General features: G+C 44.1%; 1 protein-coding gene across 1 annotated transcript in view; it reads left to right on the forward strand.

The window, feature by feature from the left end:
• The window catches only part of ZW10 (zw10 kinetochore protein), a 148,162-nt gene that overhangs the window by 66,202 nt on the left and 56,512 nt on the right, over window positions 1–25,448 (forward strand). Inside the window, exon 11 of the mRNA XM_068125775.2 lies at window positions 16,649–16,872. Within this exon, the coding sequence (XP_067981876.2) occupies window positions 16,649–16,872 (224 nt within the window). The remainder of the gene's footprint in view (window positions 1–16,648; window positions 16,873–25,448) is intronic.

Consider the following 25,448-nt stretch of genomic DNA (forward strand, 5'->3'; position numbering starts at 1 on the left):
AGACAGCGGTTGGTGTAGTCGGCAATACCTGGAATGGTCCCGTCCACCTTTTCCAGGGCGTTCTTGCGGGTGAAGTGCTCCACGAACACCTGGTTTTTTTCTGGTGGAACACCTGGTCCACGAATGCCCTGGGAACACCTGGAACACCTGGTCACCAATTTCCTAATCCACTTCTTTCAAGTGGATCCAATTTTATCCAATATCCGATTTTAAATTCGATCCAATTTTCTCTAATTCCTCCCCTAGCATCACATGCACCTGTTTCAGCCCCTGGCCCAATATCTACTATGGATCCCAATATCCCATTTTAATTGTCTCAACTAGAATTTCAACTAGAATTACCAACAAACCACCATTAGCCACCATTAACCTCCCCCTGTTATTTATTTATTTTCGTAAATAAACAAATAATAAAAGAAAATAACCTGGTCTATTTATTGTCCCCCGTCGCACAGCGTAGCGAAAGGGGGACTATGGCTTTCCCATGTGTGCGTGCGTGTTTGCGTGCGGGCGTGCGGGCGTGCGTGCGGGCGTGTGTGCGTGCATACGCGAAGGACCGCATTCGAATTTGGTGTGTGGGTGCAACCCACGTCCAAATCCAAGATGGCCGCCGCCACGTATGTCTGATGCCATGTATGTCTTAACCTTGTGAGATGAATATCTTGAAAAATAAGCAATGTACCAACTTCTAATCTGGTGTGTGGGTGTATCTAGGGATAAGGAAGAACGCTGTTTAAAATTGGGTCGCCACGTCAAAATCCAAGATGGCCACCGCCATGTATGTCTGAACCTTGTGAGATGAATATCTTGAAAAATAAGCGAAGTACCAACTTCTAATTTGGTGTGTGGGTGTATCTAGGCATAAGGAAGAACGCTATTGAAAATTGGATCGTCACGTCAAAATCCAAGATGGCCGCCGCCATATATATGTCTGAAACTTCTGAGCGAAATATCTCGAAAAATAAGCGAAGTACCAACTGCTAATCTGGTGTGTGGGTGTATCTAGGCACAAGGAAGAAGGCTGTTTAAAATTGGGTCGCCACGTCAAAATCCAAGATGGCCGCCGCCATGTATGTCTGAACCTTGTGAGATTAATATCTTGAAAAATAAGCGAAGTACCAACTTCTAGTTTGGTGCGTGGGTGTATCTCGGCATAAGGAAGAACGCCATTGGAAATTGGGCCGCCACGTCAAAATCCAAGATGGCCACCACCATATATATGTCTGAACCTTGTGAGCGAAATATCTTGAAAAATAAGCGAAGTACCAACTTCTAATTTGGTGTGTGGGTGTATCTCGGCATAACGAAGACCGCTATTGCAAATTGGGTCGCCACGTCAAACTCCAAGATGGCCGCCACCATATATATGTCTGAACCTTGTGAGTGAAATATCTTGGAAAATAAGCAAAGTACCAACTTCTAATCTTGTGTTTGGGTGTATCTAGGCACAAGGAAGACCGCTATTGAAAATTGGGTCGCCACGTCAAATTCCAAGATGGTCGCCGCCATGTATGTCTGAACCTTGTGAGATGAATATCTTGAAAAATAAGCGAAGTACCAAATTCTAATTTGGTGTGTGGGTGTATCTCGGCAAAAGGAAGACCGCTATTGTAAATTGGGTCGCCACGTCAAACTCCAAGATGGCCGCCACCATATATATGTCTGAACCTTGTGAGTGAAATATCTTGGAAAATAAGCAAAGTACCAACTTCTAATCTCGTGTTTGGGTGTATCTAGGCACAAGGAAGAACGCTATTGAAAATTGGGTCGCTACGTCAAAATCCAAGATGGCTGCCGCCATGTATGTCTGAACCTTGTGAGCGGAATATGTTGAAAAATAAGCGAAGTACCAACTTCTAATCTCGTGTTTGGGTGTATCTAGGCATAAGGAAGAACGCTATTGAAAATTGGGTCACGTCAAAATCCAAGATGGCCACCTCCATGTATGTCTGAACCTTGTGAGCGAAATATCATATCATAGCATGTTTTCTGCGTCTTCCACTTTGTCAACTCACATCACTTCACCGACGGGGGACCTCGGCGTAACGCTTGTTGAAAATAAAAATAGTTCTCATATGTCTTACTGTCTGGTCAATTTTTCTCACCCACTGTGACTCACTCAAAATAGATTCTCACTGTTTGAGTGCAGCATTTGTCCATAAACCTCTGAGACACACACAACCTGTCCAAAGTTTCACAGTGAGGTGGGGTGCAGATCAATTCTGAAGTAACAAAGAGGGTTTTGTCTGAATTTCGTCTCATGAAAACCCATCCAAGAGTCCAGTGTCAGACAGACAAACACATAGACGCACAGAAGACCCCAGGGTCCCATCAAACTAGCTTGTCCCCAGATCCACAAAACGAAACATGTAACTTACTCAATGAATGCAATTGTCATCCCAATTTTCATTCCCTGTGCAAATTAAAGCACTCCGGACAATGTGCAGCCAATGTCGACAACTGAACTCCCAAGACAACAACAATAAAACATCCAATCCACCTCAATGGCTCGCCAAGCAGCTCATTGTGTCCCTGTCTATCTCTTCTTGCATCTACACTGTTCACAGCGAGTCCAATTCATCCTTTAAGTCACATGCACCCAGAGCATATGTAACAACCACTCAAACTTAATCCAGCTACACATACCGATTTCCCAAAACTCACAGAGTAGTCCAAATCCAGACCAGTCATGCATTTACATGTAAATCCATTCCATACAAACTATTTCACACAACCATTTTCCATACACCTGGGTTTTCACCCCTGTGCCCACACCTAGTGCTTCCTGCACCCTCCTTCCTCAGTCTTCTTCATGCACTACAATTCACAATCACAATTACTCACTCATACACTGCTCCATCACCTTCTTCACACACACTGCATCATCTAAGCTGACTACTCCCTTCTGAGACTCGCGCTTCCCAGTCGCCCCTTATACTATTGCGCTCCCCCGTCATTATAATCCACTAATCTGCTACGTCCCTTACTACAGGTATCATGTCGCTACTTAGCCCTACAGTTACCTATGGTCATCCTTCTCTAGATCCTATCAATAACGTAACTCTCCCTCGGCCAGCTTACGCTGCCATATTTCACACCTTACCTCCATGGGACAGCTGGTGGTCCTTGGAAAAGGTGCATTCCGATGTTAAATACAATGACACCTAAGCACTCAATTGACCCTCCATGGAATCGTACCACAGACTTACAATCAATCAGACAGACAGACAGACAGACAGATAGATAGATAACAGAGGCGAATCACAAGCCCCAGAACCCAACCAAACTTCGAACTCCCTCAAAGGACATCACCTCTCCAGACAGGCACAGTCTAATCCACAGTATCTATATGCCAACCTCTATCTGGAGCCTCACAAAGCCAAAAGTCGGGCATGTTCACTGCATTCCATGCAACTGCAACCTCCAACCACACGAGGTGCCAGCCACACCTCAATCATGCCCACAGTGCAGCCACCCGATCCCTAGCAACACGTCCCAACTTTAACACAAGGCCTCCACTACGGACAACACCGTCAGGCCCTTCTCGGGGGGTGGGGGGGGGGGGCATGCTCCACCATGCAGCCCGATCTCTACTTGGTGCGCACCCCCATTATCGGCAAGTTATGATAACCCACAATACACCTGGGCACACACCCTCTCCAAGAGGGTACCAACCCTCTTGATACCACGACTTCGACCATGCTTCTTGCATCTCCTTGCACCCCCCCCAAATGTCCTCCATTTAACATGAATAGCCCCAGAGCTCGATCATACACATCACTGTACTCAGAACGATTAAATTAAATTCAAAGCATACTGTAACGGACGCTTTCCGGTCGGCACCGGAAATCTGTTTATTTCCTGAGTCCCCCGAAACACCTAATAAGACGTCAACCACAACGACAACAAAAAATTTCAGAAATCAATATTCTTCTGTTCACAAATTACGTACGCAATTTCAGTTTTAACCAACAATAGCCTATATTTCCTTTTGTCCCGATTTAGAACGTCCTCCCAAGGTTAGCAACTTGGTCCGTTTCAGCCCATCTCGGCTCTGCAAGAGCTCCACATCCGAACAGATGAACGACCATCATTGAGGCTCCACTGCAAAATGCTAACACCCGATGAATCAAATAACCACCAACAATCCGCCCAGGAACTCCCGCCAAAACCCCACAGCCTTTCTTGGGAGGCGTGCTCTACCATGCAGCACCCTCTCTACCAGGTGCACACCTTTCGCACCTGTGCTCGCTCAGCACATTCCTCCAACTCAGCCCCCCACCTGTCACACGACTAAAACCTCAACCTCCTCAACCTCAACCTCCGACAAAACCTCAATTGAAATGCGGAGCACTTGCTCTCACCTCTAACCCAAAATGCAATCAATGACATCCCACGTGACTTAACATCCTCCTAAAGGTGAGCTGCCTCAGGGATATACTCATACAATCCACACATACAATACACAAGTCGCCAATACACAATATAATCGTTAATTGCATAATTTCTGCAGGCAATTCAAGAAACCCTTTGTCAACCATTCACGGTCCTCCCACCATGCGGGGCACATCCTTTTTGAGAGTAGGCAGGTTATCGCCGGCACTCTGAGCAAATTCCATATTCTGAATTTAATTCAACAAATTCCTAATTGCTGCCCGACTGCCGCTGAAAAGGCAAAGGCAGCCCATTGAGTGTAACCATCCCCAAGAGACCGCTTCATATCAACGTTCATCCGAGTGCTCTCCCGACAGGACTCGCATCACAATGCCAGGCCCCGTGCTTTCAACGTCATATCTCGCAAATGCCATTTTATATCAAATCGCTCCCAACCGCTCCCAATCAACAACCGCGCCCAAACCGAGGGCCCCCCTACAGTGCACACATGACTCGTGGCTCGCTCGGCTCCAGCCTGAATGCACAATAACTCTATACCCAAACTACATGCACCTTCCACGGATCCGCACGGCAGGAACCACAGGCTCGCACCACACCGACAATAAAACCGCCAAACCGACCCAAGCACTGCCGCCAAACCATTCATTCACCTCTCGTCCCAAACAAATGAAAATCCAGACTCAATTAAGCGAACATCACCAGGACCCTCGGATAGACGCTAAAATCGACATTCCCAGCATGGATTCCCGCACGTCAAGCAGCCAATTTGCAAAACTTCACACTGAAACCCATCTACTTTGCATATTTCATACAGACAAATAAGTTGGCCAAATACACACGTCAATGACGCACATCCGCCTCCAATGACACACACACAATGACAATGAACACAAATACACACTTCTATGACAGACATCCACATATACATTTATTCATTCATTCATTTTACGTCTCACTCCATTCAAAGAAAAAGGGGATTTTTGGGACAGGGTGGAAAGGGTGGGTTGGGGTGAAAAGGGTGGGGCAGGGGGGGTGTTGTGTTGCCTGGAGCCCCGGGACAGAGCTCAGGTCTTGGAGGGTAGGGGTTTGGTATGGTAACTACCTCCCCTACCGCGGGGTATTGGTCCGGATCCTGGACCAGCGGCATCTGCCGCTGATTTGCTTGCTTAGCTGTTTACTTAATTGTCCTCTGTCCTTGTAGCTTCAATAACTACAGCTGTAATGCTTCAATTTTCAATATTTCAAAAACTACTCCAGTCCTTCCTGCCTGTGCTTACTTGGCCCCTTGCTGTGAGCCTATTTATTTTCTCTTGTTCACCTGGTCCTGGTTTGTTTTTACCTGGATTTCTGCTGCTTGCTTCCTCTGCCCCTACAGTTTCAGCACCTTTCCTGCCCTCTTGTCTAGAGCTTCCTGGCTTGACCTTGTAGTTGCCACTACCCTCTTGTCAAGCCTACCTGGTACCTGCGCATTTCCTTTTTCCTGGCCATGTTCCTTGGGTCTTCTACGTTAGCCGCAGCCCATTCTTTCCCTGGCATGCAATGGCATACCCCATCTTGTCTCTGGGCTGGTCCTTCCTGGAAAGTTATTGGTCATCGGCGCAGCCTATGGCTGTCCGACCTCACTTTTCCCCCTCTCCTTGCTAACTGTAACGTTACCCTTAGCGTTACCCTTTGATAGATCTATCCTTAACGTTGTCCTGGTGGATCAACAATCACCCATCACTCCGAAGCCAAAACAGCCTTTACTTACAATTTCGTTCGAGGTGCAGGCAGGGGCAGATGACGAAGGAGCGGACAAAGCCCGCCCGAGGGAGAGAGGTTCGAATTTGGAGAAATAACCCTTTGATTAAAAAAAAATGCTCACCTTAAAACAAATCAGCGTGCCGGCCGGCCCCAGGCGACCTCCCTCCGTCGTGCAGAGTCCGCTCCTCTGGCCTCCACCTACTGCTGTCACCCCACTCCTGCTACCATTTCATGTCGGGAGGGGAAATCAGGTTTCCACCACAAAGAAAGAGTAACAAGCGTTTATTAATCCATCAGGTACACAGCTGCGGGAAGAGCCAACATATACTGCACAAACGGGCAGCGTGCCTCGTCAGCCCTCCTAAAGAATATGCGAACTCAGGTCCGTTTATATAGGAATACTTAATCAGGAAATCTCTGCTGAAAGTGTGCTCGAACAAAGGAAATTGGGCTAAAGTTGCTCCCACCGGCATCCCTTTCTGGGCCGGATTCCTCCCACCGACGTCCGTTCCTGTTGCCTCAGGGGAGTGAAGCAAGAGCTGTTATCTCGTGGGCCAGATGTCTCTTCAGAACTCAAGGATGACCGGAGGCTGTATTTCACACGTAGGAGTTTACATTCCCAGTCACAGTTGGACCATAAATATGCTGGAGGCCGTTTGAGGAGTAATAGGCTTTGGATTCGGCTCAGCGGAGGGGACGAGCATTCTCGTTAGATTCAGATCCAGCACAGTGGAAATCAAACATTATCATTCAGAATACAATTAACGATTATATTAGTCTACAAGCGAAAGGTTTATGTATATAAAACTCATGTATCCAACATAAAGGGATGGTCAGAGGTTATAGTTCACACATTGGCCTCACATTCCTGGCCGTGGCTCGTAAAACATGTTCAAAGCAAGAGAGAGGATTTAACAGACTTGCATAAATGGTGAAGCAAACATCTCTTATTAACTACAAAATAACGGTTATACTTAAGCTTATAACAGAGGTTTATACAACAATAAACTCAGTGACCGACATATATATATATATATATATATATATATATATATATATATATATATATATATATATATATATATATATATATATATATATATATATATATATATATATATATATATATATATATATATATATATATATATATATGTATATATATATACAGTCGTCCCTCGCTATATCGCGGTTCACTTTTCGCGGCTTCGGTACATCGCGGGTTTTTCTCGCTAGTATATGTAAAATTATATCGCGGGATTTTGCGGTATAAATGTATTTTTATATACTATTATTTTAAATATTTTTGTGGTAAAATAAGCATTTTCTAGCCTAAAAAATTAAAAAACGTAAAAAAATAAGAAAAATACAGTAATTAAAACATATTACAAGAAATAAAACTGTACATAGTGTACAGTAGAAGGAGAGACAAAGAGTCGTGCGTATGGAAAACGCAGATGCGGCAGCTTCCACTTGCGCTAGTTACCCACGTAATGGGTAACTGTGATGCTCTTTCTGGCTGTGCAGTACATTCATCATCGTCATCACCTTCATCGTCATCAGTACTGCACAGCTAATTCATCATCATCTTCATCAGCAAGTTGTAGTATTGAAGAGCCGGGGCTCTTGCTTGATACGGACGAAATGACGGGCAGACACAAACTCGTCCGAGAAGATATTTATTCTCAAAACCAACTCGGGAACACTGAAAAGCCCGTTTATCGGGCTGCATTATAAAGCACAACCAGAAACCGAAACCGAAAGCCACGCCTCTCAAGCGTGGCGTGCTTCGGTGGTCACGTGATCAACAGGTGTAGCTGATTATACCCGCACGCGCGGCACGCTTTGGTGGTCACGTGACCAGCCACTCTTGCGCCGCGGATCCCCGCCGGTGACGTCACCGGCTGGAGCAAGGAGATTCTGATGCTGGTCTTGCTTGGGGGATCCATGGGTCGCTACAGTATCTTCAATGGTGAGTACCCATTAGAATTTTATATGTTGTTAAATTACGTATGTTTAAGAGTGTAAAAAGTGTTTAAGAGTATAGGAAGTGTTTATAAGAGTATGGGAAAGGTTAATAAGAGTGTGGGAAAGGTTAATAAGAGTGTGGGAAAGGTTAATAAGAGTGTGGGAAAGGTTAATAAGAGTGTGGGGAGGATCATAAAGCTTTAAAATATATATAAATAATAAAATAAAAATATGGTCGCTACTTCGCGGATTTTCGTCTATCGCGGGGGGTTCTGGAACGTAACCCCCGCGATAAACGAGGGATCACTGTATATATATATATATATATATATATATATATTTATATATATATATATATATATACAGTGAACCCTCGTTTATCGCGGGGGTTACGTTCCAGAACCCCCCGCGATAAACGAAAATCCGCGAAGTAGCGACCATATATATATTTTTTTTAATATATATTTTAAAGCATTATGAACTCCCCACACTCTTATTAACCTTTCCCATACTCTTATAAACACTTCCTATACTCTTAAACACTTTTTACACTCTTAAACATACGTAATTTTAACAACATATAAAATTCTAATGGGTACTCACCATTGAAGATACTGTAGCTACCCATGGGTTCCCCAAGCAAGACCAGCATCAGAATCTCCTTGCTCCAGCCGGTGACGTCACCGGCGGGGATTCCCGGCGCGAGAGTGGCTGGTCACGTGACCGCTAAAGCGTGCCGCGCTTTGCGGGTATAATCAGCTACACCTGTTGATCACGTGACCACCGATTCACCGAAGCACGCCACGCTTGAGAGGCGTGGCTTTCGGTTTCTGGTTGTGCTTTATAATGCAGCCCGATAAATGGGCTTTTCAGTGTTCCCGAGTTGGTTTTGAGAATAAATATCTTCTCGGACGAGTTTGTGTCTTGCCCGTCATTTCGTCCGTATCAAGCAAGAGCCCCGGCTCTTCAATACTACAACTTGCGTGATGAAGATGATGATGAATTAGCTGTGCAGTACTGATGACGATGAAGGTGATGACGCTGGCGTTTTCCATACGCACGACTCTTTGTCTACCCTTCTACTGTACACTATGTACAGTATTTTATTTCTTGTAATATGTTTTAAATACTGTATTTTTCTTATTTCTTTACGTTTTTTAATTTTTTAGGCTAGAAAATGCTTATTTTACCACAAAAATATTTAAAATAATAGTATATAAAAATACATTTATACCGCAAAATCCCGCGATATAGCGAAAAATCCGCGATATAATTTTACATATACTAGCGAGAAAAAACCGCGATGTACCGAATCCGCGAAAAGTGAACCGCGATATAGCGAGGGATGACTGTATATATATATATATATATATATATATATATATATATATATATATATATATATATATATATATATGTATGTATATATATATATATATATATATATATACATGTATATATATATATATGTATATATATATATGTGTATATATATATATATATATATATATATATATATATATATATATATATATATAATATATATATATTTGCGGTTTTGAGAACCCAGCACAGGTAACATCATTAAAGGTTGCACCCCATAGATAGGCCACAAGCAACACGTAGGTCACCTTAGGATGGTAGTTATTTCTTAGTATGTGTTTAGGATAAGGCCATTCCCAATAGTTGCATCTGCGTTGCGTAAAACAAATAAGAGTAGGCCCCTCGTCCATTTTGCAGCCTCCCTTCCATCAACGCCATTAAGCGCTAGCCAGTCTGTAATCGCCCTCGCCCTTTAGGTTGCCAGCAGCCTTCGCAACCTCGCTGGGCTTCCGCTCAAACCAGCCCAAAGGCCACGAGGTAAGGCCCGAAAAGGGGGCGGAGCGCAAGGGTGGAGGTGCGGCCACGTCAAGCAGCCATCAAGGCGGAGCCGGTAAGCCCTCAGCAGCCAACCAGGGTTGAGGTGAGTTCGCCTGACAGGACGTGGCTGGAGATTCGAGAGGGTTCGCTGGGCGTGGCAATATAACCCCTTGCGCGAGGCCCCCACCTCAGTTCAGTGATGAGAAGAGGGCTCGAGTTATGAGGGGAGGACTGAACAGAGTTGAGATCCCAAAAGAACGTGCGCTCCGAGTTATGAGGAGAGAGAGGGCTTGAACAGTTGAGTTATGAGGAGGGACGCAGCTGCAATCATTGCACTCTGAGTTATGATGGGAGAGGCACCTGGTTTGAGTACCTGAGTTATGAGCAAGAGTTATGAACCAGAAGGACTAATTGGAAGGAGCGCATTCAGAAGGACTTGAGGGGGCGAGCGCGTTGTGCGAAAAAACTCGTACGATTGGCGTTGAAGGACATTTGTTGGAGGAACGCGCCATTGTGAAGGGTTTGTCGGGGATCACTGGTTGAGAATTCAGCTTGGGCTTGCGGTGCGCAAACATCCAAACGCCCGTATTCCTATTACATACGTGGCCAAGAGCCACAAAGTCGCCGATAGCCCAGCTTACCATTTCCCCGATATAATTGTCCGCTCGCGCCTACACTACACGGGAAGGGCTGCCTGCCGTACACCACACCATCTGCACGGTACGAGTGGGGGACCGGGACGAGCTGTGGACGCCATCGCCGGACCCTGAACCCGACCATCTGCATCCCCGCGTGAGTCTGAGTCTGAGAGCGAACGGGCCCGAGTCCAAGTGATAAGTAAGACTGTCTAAGGCTGCCCTGTGTACTTTTTTCTTCCTCTTTCTTGTACATTCTTTATTTTCCTCTTCTTGTACAAATTGTTAATAAATTACCTTGTTCTTCCTGGTTTCTTCCTAATCCGATCGTCCTAGTCTTTTCTCAATTGGGTAAGCATGGCACGATTCGGAACCACTATAATCGGGTCTAGTCATTGGTTAACAGCTCGGATCGCGGATTGCTACCCGCTCGGCATATTCCATCAAGATTCGGGCGGGAGTTATTTCCTCGTTTCCGGTCAGCGTTAGTACTTAGGTAATAGCGAATCCCTAGTCCTAAAAACCCAACCTAACGCTGCCCGGGAAGGACGTTATAACCCCCAGGATCGCGTCGGCCAGATAAAAGACAAGGGGATTAACCCCTCCTTGATAAGGGAAGGCCGACGTCGGAGATACGCAACAATATATATATATATATATATATATATATATATATAGTCTTGCCACTCTGCCATAAAGCCCAGATCGGTGGAGTGTTGCAGTGATGGTTGTCCTTCTGGAAGTTTCTCCCATCTCTACACAGGATCTCTGGAGCTCAGCCAGAGTGACCATCGGGTTATTGGTCACCTCTCTTACCAAGGCCCTTCTCCCCCGATTGCTCAGTTTGGCCGGTCGGCAAACTTCTTCTATTTAAGAATTATGGAGGCCACTGCTCTTGTGAACCTTCAATGCAGCAGAGATTTTTTTGTAGGCTTCCCCAGATCTGTGCCTCGACACAATCCTGTCTCCGAGCTCGGCAGGCAGTTCCTTCGACCTCATGGCTTGGTTTTCGCTCTGATATGCATTGTCAGCTGTGAGACCTAATATAGACAGGTGTGTGCCTTTCCAAATCATGTCCAATCAATTGAATTTACCACAGGTGGACTCCAATCAAGGTGTAGAAACATCTCGAAGATGATCAAGAGAAATGGGAGGCACCTGAGCTAAATTTCAAGTGTCATAGCAAAGGGTATGAATACTTATGTCAATGTGATGTTTCAGTTTTTTTCTTTTTAATAAATTTGCAAAACTTTCTAAAATCCTGTTTTCTCTTTGTCATTATGGGGTATTGAGTGTAGATTGATGAGGGGAAAAATGAATTTAAACGATTTCAGCATAAGGCTGCAACGTAACAAAATGTGAAAAAAATGAAGGGGCATGAATACTTTCTGAATGCACTGTATGTGCCTTTTGCACCAGAGAAGGTGAATGCTATTTCAACATTCAGCTCCGACAATGCAACTGGACCGGATGGCATCAGCTCTCCTGTCCTAAAAACATCCTCTGCTGCTCTTGCACCTCCTCTTTATGCCCTTTTCACCCTGTAATTTTTGCTAGGTCATCTTCCATCTCCCAGGAAATCAGCAAACATCACTGCATTACATAAAGAGGTGCAAAAACAGATACCCTCAACTACAGACCTTTCAGCTTACTTCCAATCATCAGCAAAGACATGGAATCCATCATCGCAGTTGATATGAAGTCCTTCCTTTTCTCCAACAACCTCAGCTCAGATCACCAATTTGGTTTTGCACCAGATCACTCCACTTTGGACATGCTGCTTCTGCACACCAAACAATGGATAGAGGACCTCAATGGCAGAAATGAGATCAGGGCCGTGTCCCTGGATATATCTCATGCTTTTGAAACAGTCTGGCACCCTGTCTTATTCTCCAAACTTTCTGCCTCTGACATCCAAGGCCAACTCCACACATGGCTTACTGACTTCCTATACTCTCATAGCCAATGTGTGGCTCTCAACAAAATCCTTTCGTTTCTTCTCCCTGTCAAAACTGGAGTGCCCCAAAGCAGTATTCTGGGCACAGTCCTATTCTGGATCTTCATAAATGATCTCTCTTTGACTCTGGAAAATCCCCTTTATCTATTTGCTGGTTACTCCATCCCCTGTTGTGACATCCCCTTCAGACAGACAGGCTACAGCCTCTTCCCTCTCTTCAGACCTTGAAAAAAAAATCACAAGCTGGTAAAACACTTGGAATATAGTATGTCTTATCAATCCTGACAAATCTCACACTTTCACTATCTCTCTCTGAAACAACTGTCTGGCAACTCCACCCCCCTACACCCCCCTATCCCTCCATATACTTTCTTAACAATCCTCTTGAGGAAATTAATTTATTCAAATTATCAGCAAAGTCATGGAATCCATCATTGCTTCGGATATCAAATCCTTCCTCTTCTCCAATGGCTTGATCTCTGATCATCAATTTGGATTCAGACCAGGTCATTCTACTCTGGACATGTTGCTCTGCTGTCTCAACAATGGATGGAGGTCCTCAATGCCAAACAGGAAATCAGAGCTGTCTCACTTGACATATCACGTGCCTTCGATACGGTCTGGCACCCAGCTCTGCTCACCAAACTCACCTCCTATGGTATTCATGGAAATCTCCACTCATGGCTTGCGGACTTCCTCTCTGGTCGTAGGCAACGTGTGGCCCTGAATGGATTTCTCTCATCTCCCCTTCCTGTTCTGGCTGGAGTTCCCCAAGGTAGTGTTCTGTGCCCTGTGCTATTTCTGGTCTTCATCAATGATCTCTCCGACTCTCTGGAAAATCCTCTCCTATCTCTTTGCTGATGACTCCACTATCTGCCGCTCCATTCCTCATCCCTCAGATCGGCAGTCTGCAGCCTCCTCACTCTGCACACCTGGACAAAATCACAGACTGGTCAAACAAGTGGAAACATGTCTTTCAATCCTGACAAATCTCACACTCTTACAATGTCTCTCCGAAAGGACCGACTGGAAAACCCTCCCCATCTACTTTCTCAACAATCCTCTCCAAGAAGTTCTGTCGCTCAAGCTTTTGGGTCTCACTATCTGCCATGATCTTTCTTGGGAAAACCACATTTCCAAGCTGGCCTCCAAAGCCAGTCGCCGACTGGGCATCCTCCGTCGTGTGAAGTCCTTCCTTGGCACACCTGAGCTCCTCACCACATACAAGGCTTTCATCCGCAGCTCAATGGAATACTGTTCCCCCCTCTGGGCTGGTGCTCCTGCCTCACACCTAGCTCGGCTTCACGCTGTTGAGGCCAAAGCTTTCAGAATCATTGGAATCTCCTGCGATGAAGTCAACTCCGAGGGCCTTTCACTCACTCACCGCAGGCAGGTTGGTGGTCTTTCTGTCTTCTACCGACTCCTCTCCGGCCTTGCTCCCCCAGCTCTCTCTGTGCTCTGTCCCCCCAATATTCCTTCAGGTCGCACAAGATCTGCCTGCAACCCTCTTATGGTTAAACTGCCAAAATCTAGGCTCTCTGCTCACCTTCACTCTTTCATTCCCCTTTTCTCCTGCCTCTGGAACAAACTCCCCCACTCCCTTCAATCCCACTCCTCCCTCCAGGTCTTTAAAACAGCTGTTCACCACCCTCTCTTATCTTCCCCCATCCAAAACCTTGATCTTTTCTACCCCCGGTAATTCACCCCAGAGTCCTTGCAGTGTTCATATGTTTTATACCTCTCCCACCTCCCCCCAAGTCCTCCCGATGTCCCTGCTCTCAAATGTTGTGTTTGTGTCCTTCCCCCTCTCTTCCCATCTTGTCTGCCGCTCCCCTTGTTTTTTGTGTTTTGTGTGTCGGTTTGACTTTTTGTGTGATTAATGTTAGCTCTTTCATGAGCCTCGATCTTGTATACAAAAAAAAGAAAGAAAAAAAAAGAAGAAAAAAAAAGAAGGCGGAGCGAGTGAGTCGGACAAGAAGGAGTCGAGCTACTTGCGGTCTGGAGCGAACGTTGGCGAGCAAGAGTCACGAGTGAACTTCGGGTTTCCCGGGAAAGGGATTCCTGCGACAGATTTGTTATCGCCGTGACAGATCAACCTGCGTGTCAGGTTTTGCGGTGGATTCTGAAGAGAATCATCGTCATCATCATCGTGCCGTCGCGCCACGAGACCGGGCCGACGGCCATTTTGACTCGCGCAGGACTTGCGCTTCGCTCAAGGTTTCGTCTCGTTTCGCCATTTTCACCGCATTCAGACGTCGATCTGGGGTGTGTGTGTGACTTGGCTTTTGAGTGGAAAGTCTGCGTGTCGCCGACTGTGAGCCGTGGAACGTCCATACCCGAGGGTGTGATTTCCCAGTCGCCTGGAGGGCGCCTTTGGATTTCCCAGTCGCCTGGAGGGCGCCTTTGCACAGCTTTGGCAGCAGGACTGTACCTGCCAACCCAACGGGATTCTGGTCTCGATTGGACATTGATCTGTCGATCGCTGGAGCGGGTCGACGTTGGCTTGAAGCCGGGGATTAGAGACATTGGGGATGTTCTTGTTTCACTCACTTGGAGCACAGTGAGTTATATATTACAAAACTGATGGTACCATCATAGGATATTGATTGTACTTTTGATTCATATTATTGTTGTACTGTTATTCTTGTGTGATCTTAATACAATATTTGTTTGTGAGTAACAATTTGTGTGGCTTCACCATTGATCTTTGACATACAGAATAACACATTTTTCTGCCGTGACTCCTCTCGGGGCTCGGAGGTACACCGTGACCAGGGGGTCGGGGAGGAGCACGTAACGATTGTCATTTTAACATTCGGTTTATTTGTGTTTCACACTGAATGAAAAACGTTTAGGTAGAGCATGGCGATTGTGATATATGACAGGGTCGATGATATGTTCGGCCTGAATGGCACAGGAATCAAAATGGCGGGGTGTGGGGTCAGCCATCTTACGCCATGATGACATCACAGACGTAATCACATCACTCCTGTCATGTCAGCTCTGATTGGTGTACGTTTGAGGGGACATATATAGATACGGACAGACAAACGCTGTTCTAGACAGCTTTGCCCTATCGGCTACACCGTAAAAATTTGCACATCATGCTCGCAGAAAGCAAATTCGGGCATTTTCCCCTCCTCTCTCTATAAATTGACATATACATTTCTGCATGAACCTGACTATTAAGTTTCGGAACGTAGTCCAAGTTCAACATGTGAAGAAGGAGACACGATTATGCTTGTATGTGTACGTGCTCAGAGAGATGAAGATCGTGGAGAAGTCAGGAGATCCAAACTGTATAAGTCTTAAGGAACAGCAGCTTATGGGAATACTTGTATGCTTATGTTGTTGTTGTTTTTTGTATACATAGTCGAGTCTCGTGGAAAAGCCAGTTCCAGTACACTAAACAGATTAGGATGCACCAGGACAAAAGGAGCATTAGAGAGAGGGGAAAACACCACCAGCAGAGTTGAAGGCCAAGACAGTGGTAGACTTGGACAAACAATGGGTTTGGGGAAGAATGGGGACCAGGAGAAGATGCATGGGGTGAACAAGATGGATACAGAAGGAAAATCTCAGGAGGGAAAACCGGAAATTTGGAAGGAGGAAGGATTGGGTGGGGTTAACAAGGGTAGCAAAGATCATAGTTTTGGACTGGGGATGATCTGAGATGGTGGCGAACAACTGTCTTGAAGACCTGGAGGGAATAATGAGGTTGAAGAGAATGTTGAAGTTGGTTCGACAGGCGGGGAAAAAGAGGAACAAATGAGTGGAGGTGACCAGTGATCCTGGACTTAAATTGTTTCACCAGAAGGGGGTTGATTGTCAACCGTGTGTGTCCATAGAAACCTCGAGGGATCAAAGTATGGATTAAGAGCAGAGTGTGCAAGACCTGTAACATTTTATAGTACTGTATATGCAAATATGGTAGAAATCTTAGGACCCATAGCCTCTTGTACACCAAGTAAGGATCTCTTAGAATCTCTAATCAGCCAGAAAAAACCCAGTTAGATTTGGAGTCTCAGAGGTTGTTTATCGAGGTTTAAACTCTGCTCCTCTTTCCTTCATTGTACCTTTTGATGTTCAGGTTCCCAAGGGGCCACCAGCACGTCTTCCACCTCTTTCTCCTCTGGGATCGAAAGGCAGTGAGATCTGTTGCCTGCCTACGGAGTACATAAAGGACCCTTTGTGGCCTTCTAGTACTCCATCCCCATTCTCCATCCCCCGCTGTACTGTGAGCTCCAACGTCATCCAACTTCTTGACCTGGCACGAGGGGCCGTGGAGGAGGCTACACAAACATCTGGACAATGGTAAGAATTTGGGAGAAGGAGGGATTGGTAGAGAGAGAGAGAGAGAGAGAGAGAGAGAGAGAGAGAGAGAGAGAGAGAGAGAGAGAGAGAGAGAGAGAGAGAGAGAGAGAGAGAGAGAGAGAGAGAGAGAGAGAGAGAGAGAGAGAGAGAGAGAGAGAGAGAGAGAGAGAGAGAGAGAGAGAGAGAGAGAGAGAGAGAGAGAGAGAGAGAGAGAGAGAGAGAGAGAGAGAGAAAGAGAAAGAGAAAGAGAAAGAGAAAGAGAAAGAGAAAGAGAAAGAGAAAGAGAAAGAGAAAGAGAAAGAGAAAGAGAAAGAAAGAAAGAAAGAAAGAGAAAGAAAGAAAGAGAAAGAGAGAAAGAGAAAGAGAAAGAGAGAGAAAAGAGATATCCGTTATTTTGCCAATGTTCCATGCCTGGGAAGTTTACAATGTAAGTGGAAAGATTTGTGTAATACAGGTTTTGCTCCATAAGGTAATGTCTATCATCTGTTTTTTTTTTTTCTCAAAAGAAATGCAACAACAATGATAACGGCACTCGGTGGAGAGCATACCTCCACCAGGCTGAACAGTATACGTTTTATAAAGCACTGATAGGCCGGATCTGGATTCAGACCTGAACCAAAATCGATTTTACTTGTTCTGGTCACTTAACCAACTCATCCACCAAGTTTTGTCATAACCCATACACAACTTTTTTAAATATCATGCTCTATCGTTTTTGGCCCTATCACTCAATGGTGAAAAATCACTTAATAGATTTAAACATTATCGTATCGGATCCGGATTTGGATCTTCACCAAAATTTGGATCAATTCGTCCTTGTCGCACACCAACCTGTCCACCAACTTTCGTCCAAATACGTCCATACCTTTTTGAGATATCCTGTTTACAAACAAACAGACAGACAAGGGTGAAAGCATAACCTCCGTCCACTTTCAGTGGCAGAGGTAACATGCATATTATAATGCATGTTCAATGGTAATTTATGTTAAAAAAAATTAATGCTAACAAGTTTGAATGTTGAAAAACAAACAGTAGCTTTGATGCCAAAATATTTTAAATTATCCATTTGATCTCTGTCTGCAACTTGTGACATCTTCATTTTTTTTCTCTCGAGTTAAAACAAATGAGTTGTCAAGATTTTTGTTCATGGGAATTAAATTTGCTCTTGTTGTTCCATGAGCCTAAACTTACTGTGCAAAAAGGTTATAAATGAAAGGCAGAAATGTCGTTAATTTGACATCCACTTGTTTGTAGACATTGGCTTCTGGTTAAGGGCAGTAGTAGAGGAGATGTACCTTGTCTTGTGCACAATTTGGAGATTGACCCACGGGCTTGGGAAAGGTCACGGCAAAGATTAAAAGATTATTTGTTCTTCACAGCAATATAAATGGAGAAGAGAAAGAGAGAAATATGATTGGGTGGCACAAAATTGGATAAGCAGGGTGGAGAAAGGCAAGTGGGTAATGAGCAGAAAGCATTTGGAGGAAAGTCTGAGTAGGAGCTGATTGCAGAAAGTTGGAACCAGACTTCTTTATTTTGCTTTTTAACAAATGGATAATTAGGCTGACGACAGAATCCTAATTGATTCTCGTGCTGTGGTTTTGCCTTTCATTGCAACATTTAGGTGTTGGAAAGGCAAGCAGAGCTCCAGTCCATTAATTTGAAGAGCTTGATTCGCTCAGGTTGTAGGGAAAGAGAGGCTGAAGAGATTCGATTCTACTTGCTATAGTTTGAAGGGGGTTGGGGAAGACTATTAGTTTTCTGCCTTGCCTTTCCGTTCAATTGCAGAGCAGAAATATTTATTTTTAATATCCCAAATATTTGACTACAGATGGTGAAGTTTTGATGTCAGCATGCAGGTTTATAAGTGAGTGTTTCTTTGTGTTGCCCCTTCCTCGTAGCCTGGTCACTGATATCCTTTGCGTAAAATAATGGCTAATCGTTGTGCTCACAATGATTTAGAGAATATTTGATGTTTAAAATATGAATTTTATATTGATCTTCAAACAATAATAACCTAGTTGTACTAATCGTTGCAATAATGAATGTTCATTAATATGATGGATTGCTGCAAACACTCCATGCCCTTTGGATTTCTACCACTCCACTGCCGTATGTAATCACTTTTCACTTTTTTTTAAACCTAGGTTCACTCGGTAGAGTGCACACCTCCGCCAGGCTGAACAGTTTAATACGTTTTGCTTCCCACTGATAGGCCGGATCTGGATCCGGACCTGAATCAAAATATAATCGGCTTGTTCTTGTCACGTCACCTAACCAACCTATCCACCTAATTTTGTCATAACTCATCCACAACTTTTTGAAATATCATGCTATACTATATATTGTCTTTGGTGCCATCTCTGAATTGTGAAGAATCACTTTAAAAAACTAAAAAAAACTATAGTATCTGGACGAGTGCATCTTCACCAAAATCTAATCGATTCGTCCTTGTCACACACCCAGCCTGTCTACCAAGTTTCATCCGAATTCATCCATAACTTTTTGAGATATCGTGCTATATATCGTATTTGGCCCGATCTCAATGGTGAAGAATCATTTTAACGATTTTTATATCTGCATCCGGATCTTCACCAAAATCTTATCATTTCTTCCTTGCCACACCCAACTTCTCCACCAAATTTTGTCCAAAGTTGGCAAGATTGCTTAGAGGTACATATGCGTACTTACATTTGAGCTGTCTCGCCAGGGTTTGAATCTCGGCCCAGTTATAAATTGTCACTCAGGTGTTTTGCCATTAGGGCAATTCATCAATGTGTGTGGCATCCTTCAGATGGAGGGAGTTAAGCTGAGTGTCCTCGTTGGTGGACGCTGAAGGCGACCTATCGCTAGCACTGTGAACAAATTACAAGTCTCGAGGTGGTAGAACGTCGGGCCTTGGCAGCCAGTTCATGAAAGATTTGGTCTGGAAACATTCCGCGTTTGACCCCAAAATGATGCGGCAATGATTGGGGCCGTTAAATAAGTACAGTGGATTTGATCCACTCTGGGATTAAATCTGAGGTGTGCATCAATGAAAACGTTTGTAATAAGCCATAAAGACTGTGTAGCATTATCAATATTTTCCTCTGGGAGTGGTCAGGAGAGGTCTTGTTTTTTTTTTTTCCTATTATAATTGCCAATTATTATTATTATTATTATTATTAAAATTATTTTATAAAAATGTTTTTATTATTATTATGCTATTATCATTATTATTATTATTATTGTTGTTACTTTTGTTACTGGAAGCTGCCGTTGAAAAACACTCCGATAACGTGTAGCGACACTGAAGTTGCTATCTATACACATTAACATGACGTTTTTCCCATGTGTAAAAAGGCAATAAAACATGGGATTTGCTCTGGATTCTTTGCAGTTGAGTTTAAAGCCACAAAGGCTAAGAAACTGTAAAAATAAGGTAAAGGCCTCTTGCTGATGATACATTTTAGGACTCCAAGGCGTCACTCGTAATACATTCTCCCACCACCACCAGAAGCGATGGAATTTGCATTTGCCCCAAATTTGGAACCCCTATTGGGAAGGGTGGGGGTGAGGCAAACCAATCAGCTACAACATTTTTATTATGACTCAGTCCCCTGGCAAGTTTCGTTGAGATTAGATAAGTAACGACCAAGTGCTTTGGCCACAGATGTACAGACAGACATAAAATTACGTATTTTAGTACAAATCGTTTTATCTGATATCTCGTGTTTTGTCATAGAAATGTACTTATTCTATTTAACTTTTCTGATTAATATACGAATCTGAGCTCCTTTGTGAGTAACTGTATTGAAGATTGAATTTAAAAGTGATGACAATCTGGCATAAACTCAAAACTAAATAAGATGGACCTATCATGGTACATTGTACATTTGAAACAACATTCTGCAAATCAACAGTTTGTCGGCTGGAATTACTTGAGGAGCATTCGTTAATACTCAAATGCTAGCAGCAGGATAAATACATTTTACAAGATTTTCCACAAGATCTTGTACATTTCGATTCATTCATTAAATATTCACTCTCTATTACGAGGTATGTTTTGTCTATTAAAATGGTGCATTCAAGGTCCGCTCCCTTGGAAAATTTCCTCTTTTTGGTGTCGTTCAATTTGGGGAGCAAAGCAAAGCTACTGGTGGTGAGTTGAGTGTTTTCGGATGTATGTGGTAGCTCAATACCATATTTTTCAACAAAAAAGTCATCAACATCATAAAGCACTCACAAACATAAAGGTGTGCATGGTGTGAAACTGGCATAATCACTGTCGTGACGCCATTTGCATTTGACAGAACTGACTCGCTGCCTGTGGCATAAAGGTCACATTCCAATCTTGTTAATGTCATTTCTCTTCAGAGAGATCTTCCCAGGGTGGTACCTTTAGGAGGTGCATAATGAACTCTTAGCTATTCCAAGAACTGGTGAAATGGATTTTTTTGGTCATGGCCTGGAAGGATTACTCTTTCGTTTAAAAAATGCAACCGCATCTCATCCATTGTAACAATTTCCCTTAAAATGCATTTCCTTCCCTTTAACATCACAACATCATGCTACACATTCCCAATCCATCTTTAATGTGTGTTGCCATGAGGTTTTAAAGCGACCACAATAACACCCTCACTTGAAACCAATCCTTTAAAATCGACTCGATGGAATGAATTGGTATGTCGACATTACTGACTTTATTTTTTCTTCAGTTTCAAAGATGTTCCAATATCACTTCACATGCCTATATTGGGCATCCTGTGGCAACCATGTAATCTCTATATTCCCCAAAGCCTCTTTACCATCTCCCAGGCACAAGTCAGGAGTACAACAGATGACGGTAAAGCCTTAATATCACGCGGGTTGCGTTCCTGGAGAATGCCATGAATAGCAAAACCGCGAATGCTAAAACGAATGGCCAACGGGAAAAGGGGGTTAGGTTCCAGAACTTAGAGAAAATGTAGAGGAAGATGGGTGGCAGGCAAAAACAAACCTGCAACAAAAATGTTTTGTCTACAACGTCAAGGCTCGTGAAAGAACTAGAACACAGAACGGATCAGGACACAACAGAAAGACAGGGGGAAACACCAACAGCAGAGTTGAAGACCAAGATAGAGGCAGACTTGGACAAACAATGGGTGGGGGGAGAAATGGGGGGGGGGGGGCAAGAGAGGATGCATGGAATGGACAAGATTGATACAGAAGGAAACACTTAAGAGGGAAAACTAGAAATTTAGAAGAATGGATTGTGGTGAGGTGGAGGGAGGGGGATAACGAGGGTATAAAAGATCATGGTTTTGAATTGGAGAAGATCTGAGATGATGGTGAACACTTGTCTTGAAGACCTAGAGAGAAAAATGAGATTGAAGAAAATGTATAAGTTGGTTCCACTAGAGGAACACACAACAACAACATGCATTTTAAAGGCCATTTTCCCTGCTAGAGCGGGGGTTAGCCTTGCGGTCCCCATGACAATCTTCTCCATTTTGCCCTATTTTCTGCATCTCTCCTTGTTAACCCCCTTGCCCGCATTTCTTCTTCCACCATCTTTAGCCAAGTCTTTTTCGGTCTTCCCCGTCCTCTGCTTCCTTCTACATTCATTTCCATCACTCTTCTCAACCAGTCACTTTCATCCTTCCTCAACACATGACCAAACCATCTCAACCTGTTCCTCTTCACAGCATCAATCACAGGCTCTATTCCCATCATCTTTCGCAATTCATCATTTGTCTTCCTCTCTCTCAACGATACTCCACACATCCACCGAACCATTCGCATTTCCACCCTTTCCAACCTTCGTTGCTGCTCTACGTTTATTACCCATGTCTCGCTCCCATAAATCATAACACTTCTCACACATGCAGCATACACCTTTCCCTTCAGCTTCAACGACACTCCCCTCATCATCAGCACGCCACCCAGTTCCCGAAACTTCTTCCAGCACTAGAGGAACACAAGAGGAAAATGAGTATAGGTGAGCAGTGATCCTGGATTTCGGTAGTTTTACTAGATGGCGGTTGGTGGTGGACTGTGTGTGCCCTGCAGAAACTTGGGGGGTGGGGGGGAGTGAAGGTGGACAAAGCACGGAGAGGGCACAGGGTGCAAGACCAGAAAAGAGGTGGTAGAATACAGAGACCACCAGCCTATCTGCAATGACAAAGTGATAGGCCCATAGATGAAGCTTCATCGCAGGAGATGCCAATGATCATGAAGGCCTTGGTTTCCACAGCGTCAAGCTGAATACGGTATGAGACAGGGGTGTTAGCCCAGAGAGGAGAGCATTACTCCATCAAGCTGCGGATGAAGGCCTTGTAGGTGGATAGGAATTCAGGTGTGCCAAGGAAGGACTTTGCATGATGGATACCAAGTTGGCGGTTGGCTTTGGAAGCCAACGTTGAAATGTGGTTTGCCCAAGAAAGATCATGGCAGATAGAGTTTGAGTGACACAACCTCTTCAAGAGTATTGAAAGGAAGAAAGTATATTGGAGGGTGTGCCAGATGGCTCTTTTGGAGAGAGAGAGAGAGAGAGATAGTGAGAGTGTGAGATTTGTCAGGATTGAAAGATATTCCAAGTGCTTGCCATATTGCCGCATGCCTATCTGAAGGATGAGGGATGTCATGGCAGAGAGTGGAGTCAGCAGCAAGTAGTTAAGCGACATTTTCCAGAGAGTCAGAGAGATAGTTGGTGAACATTAGGAAAAGGACTGGGCCGAGACAACTGACTTGGGGCACTCCAGCCTTGACAAGGAGAGGAGATGAAAGGATTCCGTTGAGAGCCACTTGTTGGCTACGAGAGTGGAGGAAGTCAGTAAACCATGTGTGGACTTGGCCTGGGATGTCATAGGCAGAGCGTTTGGAGAATAAGGCAGGATGGCAGACTGTTTCAAAAGCACGAAATATGTCCAAACAGATCGTCTCATGTCTGACATTGAGGGCTTCCTTCGATTGTTGGGAGAGGAGCAGCATGTCCAAGGTGGAGTGACCTGGTCTGAAACCAAATTGATAATCTGAGATGTGGTCGTTGGAGAATAGGAAGGATTTTATGCCAATTGCGATGATGGATTCGATGACCTTGTTGATGATGGGAACAAGCAATTGAAATAAACTTGCAAAATAAATAGAAATAGGCTTAATGACGAAGTGTCCTGCTGCGTTATCCAGATAAAATGTGGCTCTTCCCTTATTTAATGTGTCTGACGTCCCCACCCTTCATCCCCTATTAAACGTGGATGCTAATCCTGTATTTTTGGAATTTAATCAGGTGTGAATTACTGGATGAACTTGTCCTGAAGGAGCTGGGATTGATAGGAGGGCTCAGAAAGCACAGACAGGTCAAGGACATGATTAGGATCACTGTGATGTGGGAGCAACAGGCCTCATCCTTCTTTCTCGTCATGTGAGATTGCCAATAAAGTTGAGCTTAAATTCCAAAGAACTCGGCCACCAGCCCCAAGGGAGAATCGGACTACATTGAACTACAGACAAAGGTCTTGGAGGCTGTAAGTAGTTCTGATTTTCGAAGTAAGGACTTTTGGGGAAACAAAAGTAAAGGCTTTACACTTGTACTGATGATTGATTCCATTACTTGGCTTGTAATCACAAGTAAGCGTGTTGACCTATAGTTGAGAGGATCCGTTTTGCACCGTGCATGTGAACCTAACCCGAACATCATCCGGCTCAACTCTCGTTATGCTGTAACGATTGAAGGTGGGCAGTCATTGAAAAATACCGTGGAATCATTTACATTCACCAACTAATACGAGTGGACACGGACACCCAGCTTGTCGTCCATCCGAGGAGCACTCATTGATGAATCATTTCTGCAAATTACCAAGCTGACAGTTTATAGTCAGGAAGCAAGTAAAACCCAGACGAGATAACTCCAATGCAAGTGTGCTATATCTGCACCATGCTGTCTAATTACTTGTTTAATGATCTGCACATGCATTTGTGAAAAATGCCAGAAAAATTACAAATGTTTCTTTTTGAGATTCAATAACTCTTCTTCTTCTTTTCCCCCTTTTTGGACAGATGACCTTTTATATAGCAAGGACAATGCATGGCATTAAAAGGTTGTTTGTTCTTTCAAATTGAGACCAAACAGCAATTGCATTTCTCTACCTTTTCCACATTTATCTGGAGTACCTGGATTCACTTCTACGTGTGTTACATGCAGAACACAGGCATCAGGAGAGATCGTTCTAATTTTACCTGCATTACAGTGACCTTAGTGGCCACAGGAAATCAAAACATTTGGGTTTTCAACCTGGCATCCAAGGATAATTTACCCCATTGATGTTTCCATTTTAAATCTCCCTTCTCAACCTTATTCCTTTCAGTTTGCACATTCCCCCTTCACGCATAATATATTGCATGTATGTAGACAGCCCCACGCTCGAAATAGGGAATCAAAGGATTACCTTGAGCGAAGATAACAAGTTGTTTGTATGCATTGTGGCATGTACATCAATGTGAGCATGATGCACAGTGCAAATATTGTTGCACATGTTTAATTTATTAACAATGATATATGCATTGAATTGAGCAAACCTTGCATCCCTTGAAAGGTGCCTTCATCAAAATGTCTGCAA

The sequence above is a fragment of the Myxine glutinosa genome, chromosome 1 (assembly GCF_964187855.1).
Source record: "Myxine glutinosa chromosome 1, kmMyxGlut1.1, whole genome shotgun sequence".
NCBI lineage: Eukaryota > Metazoa > Chordata > Myxini > Myxiniformes > Myxinidae > Myxine > Myxine glutinosa.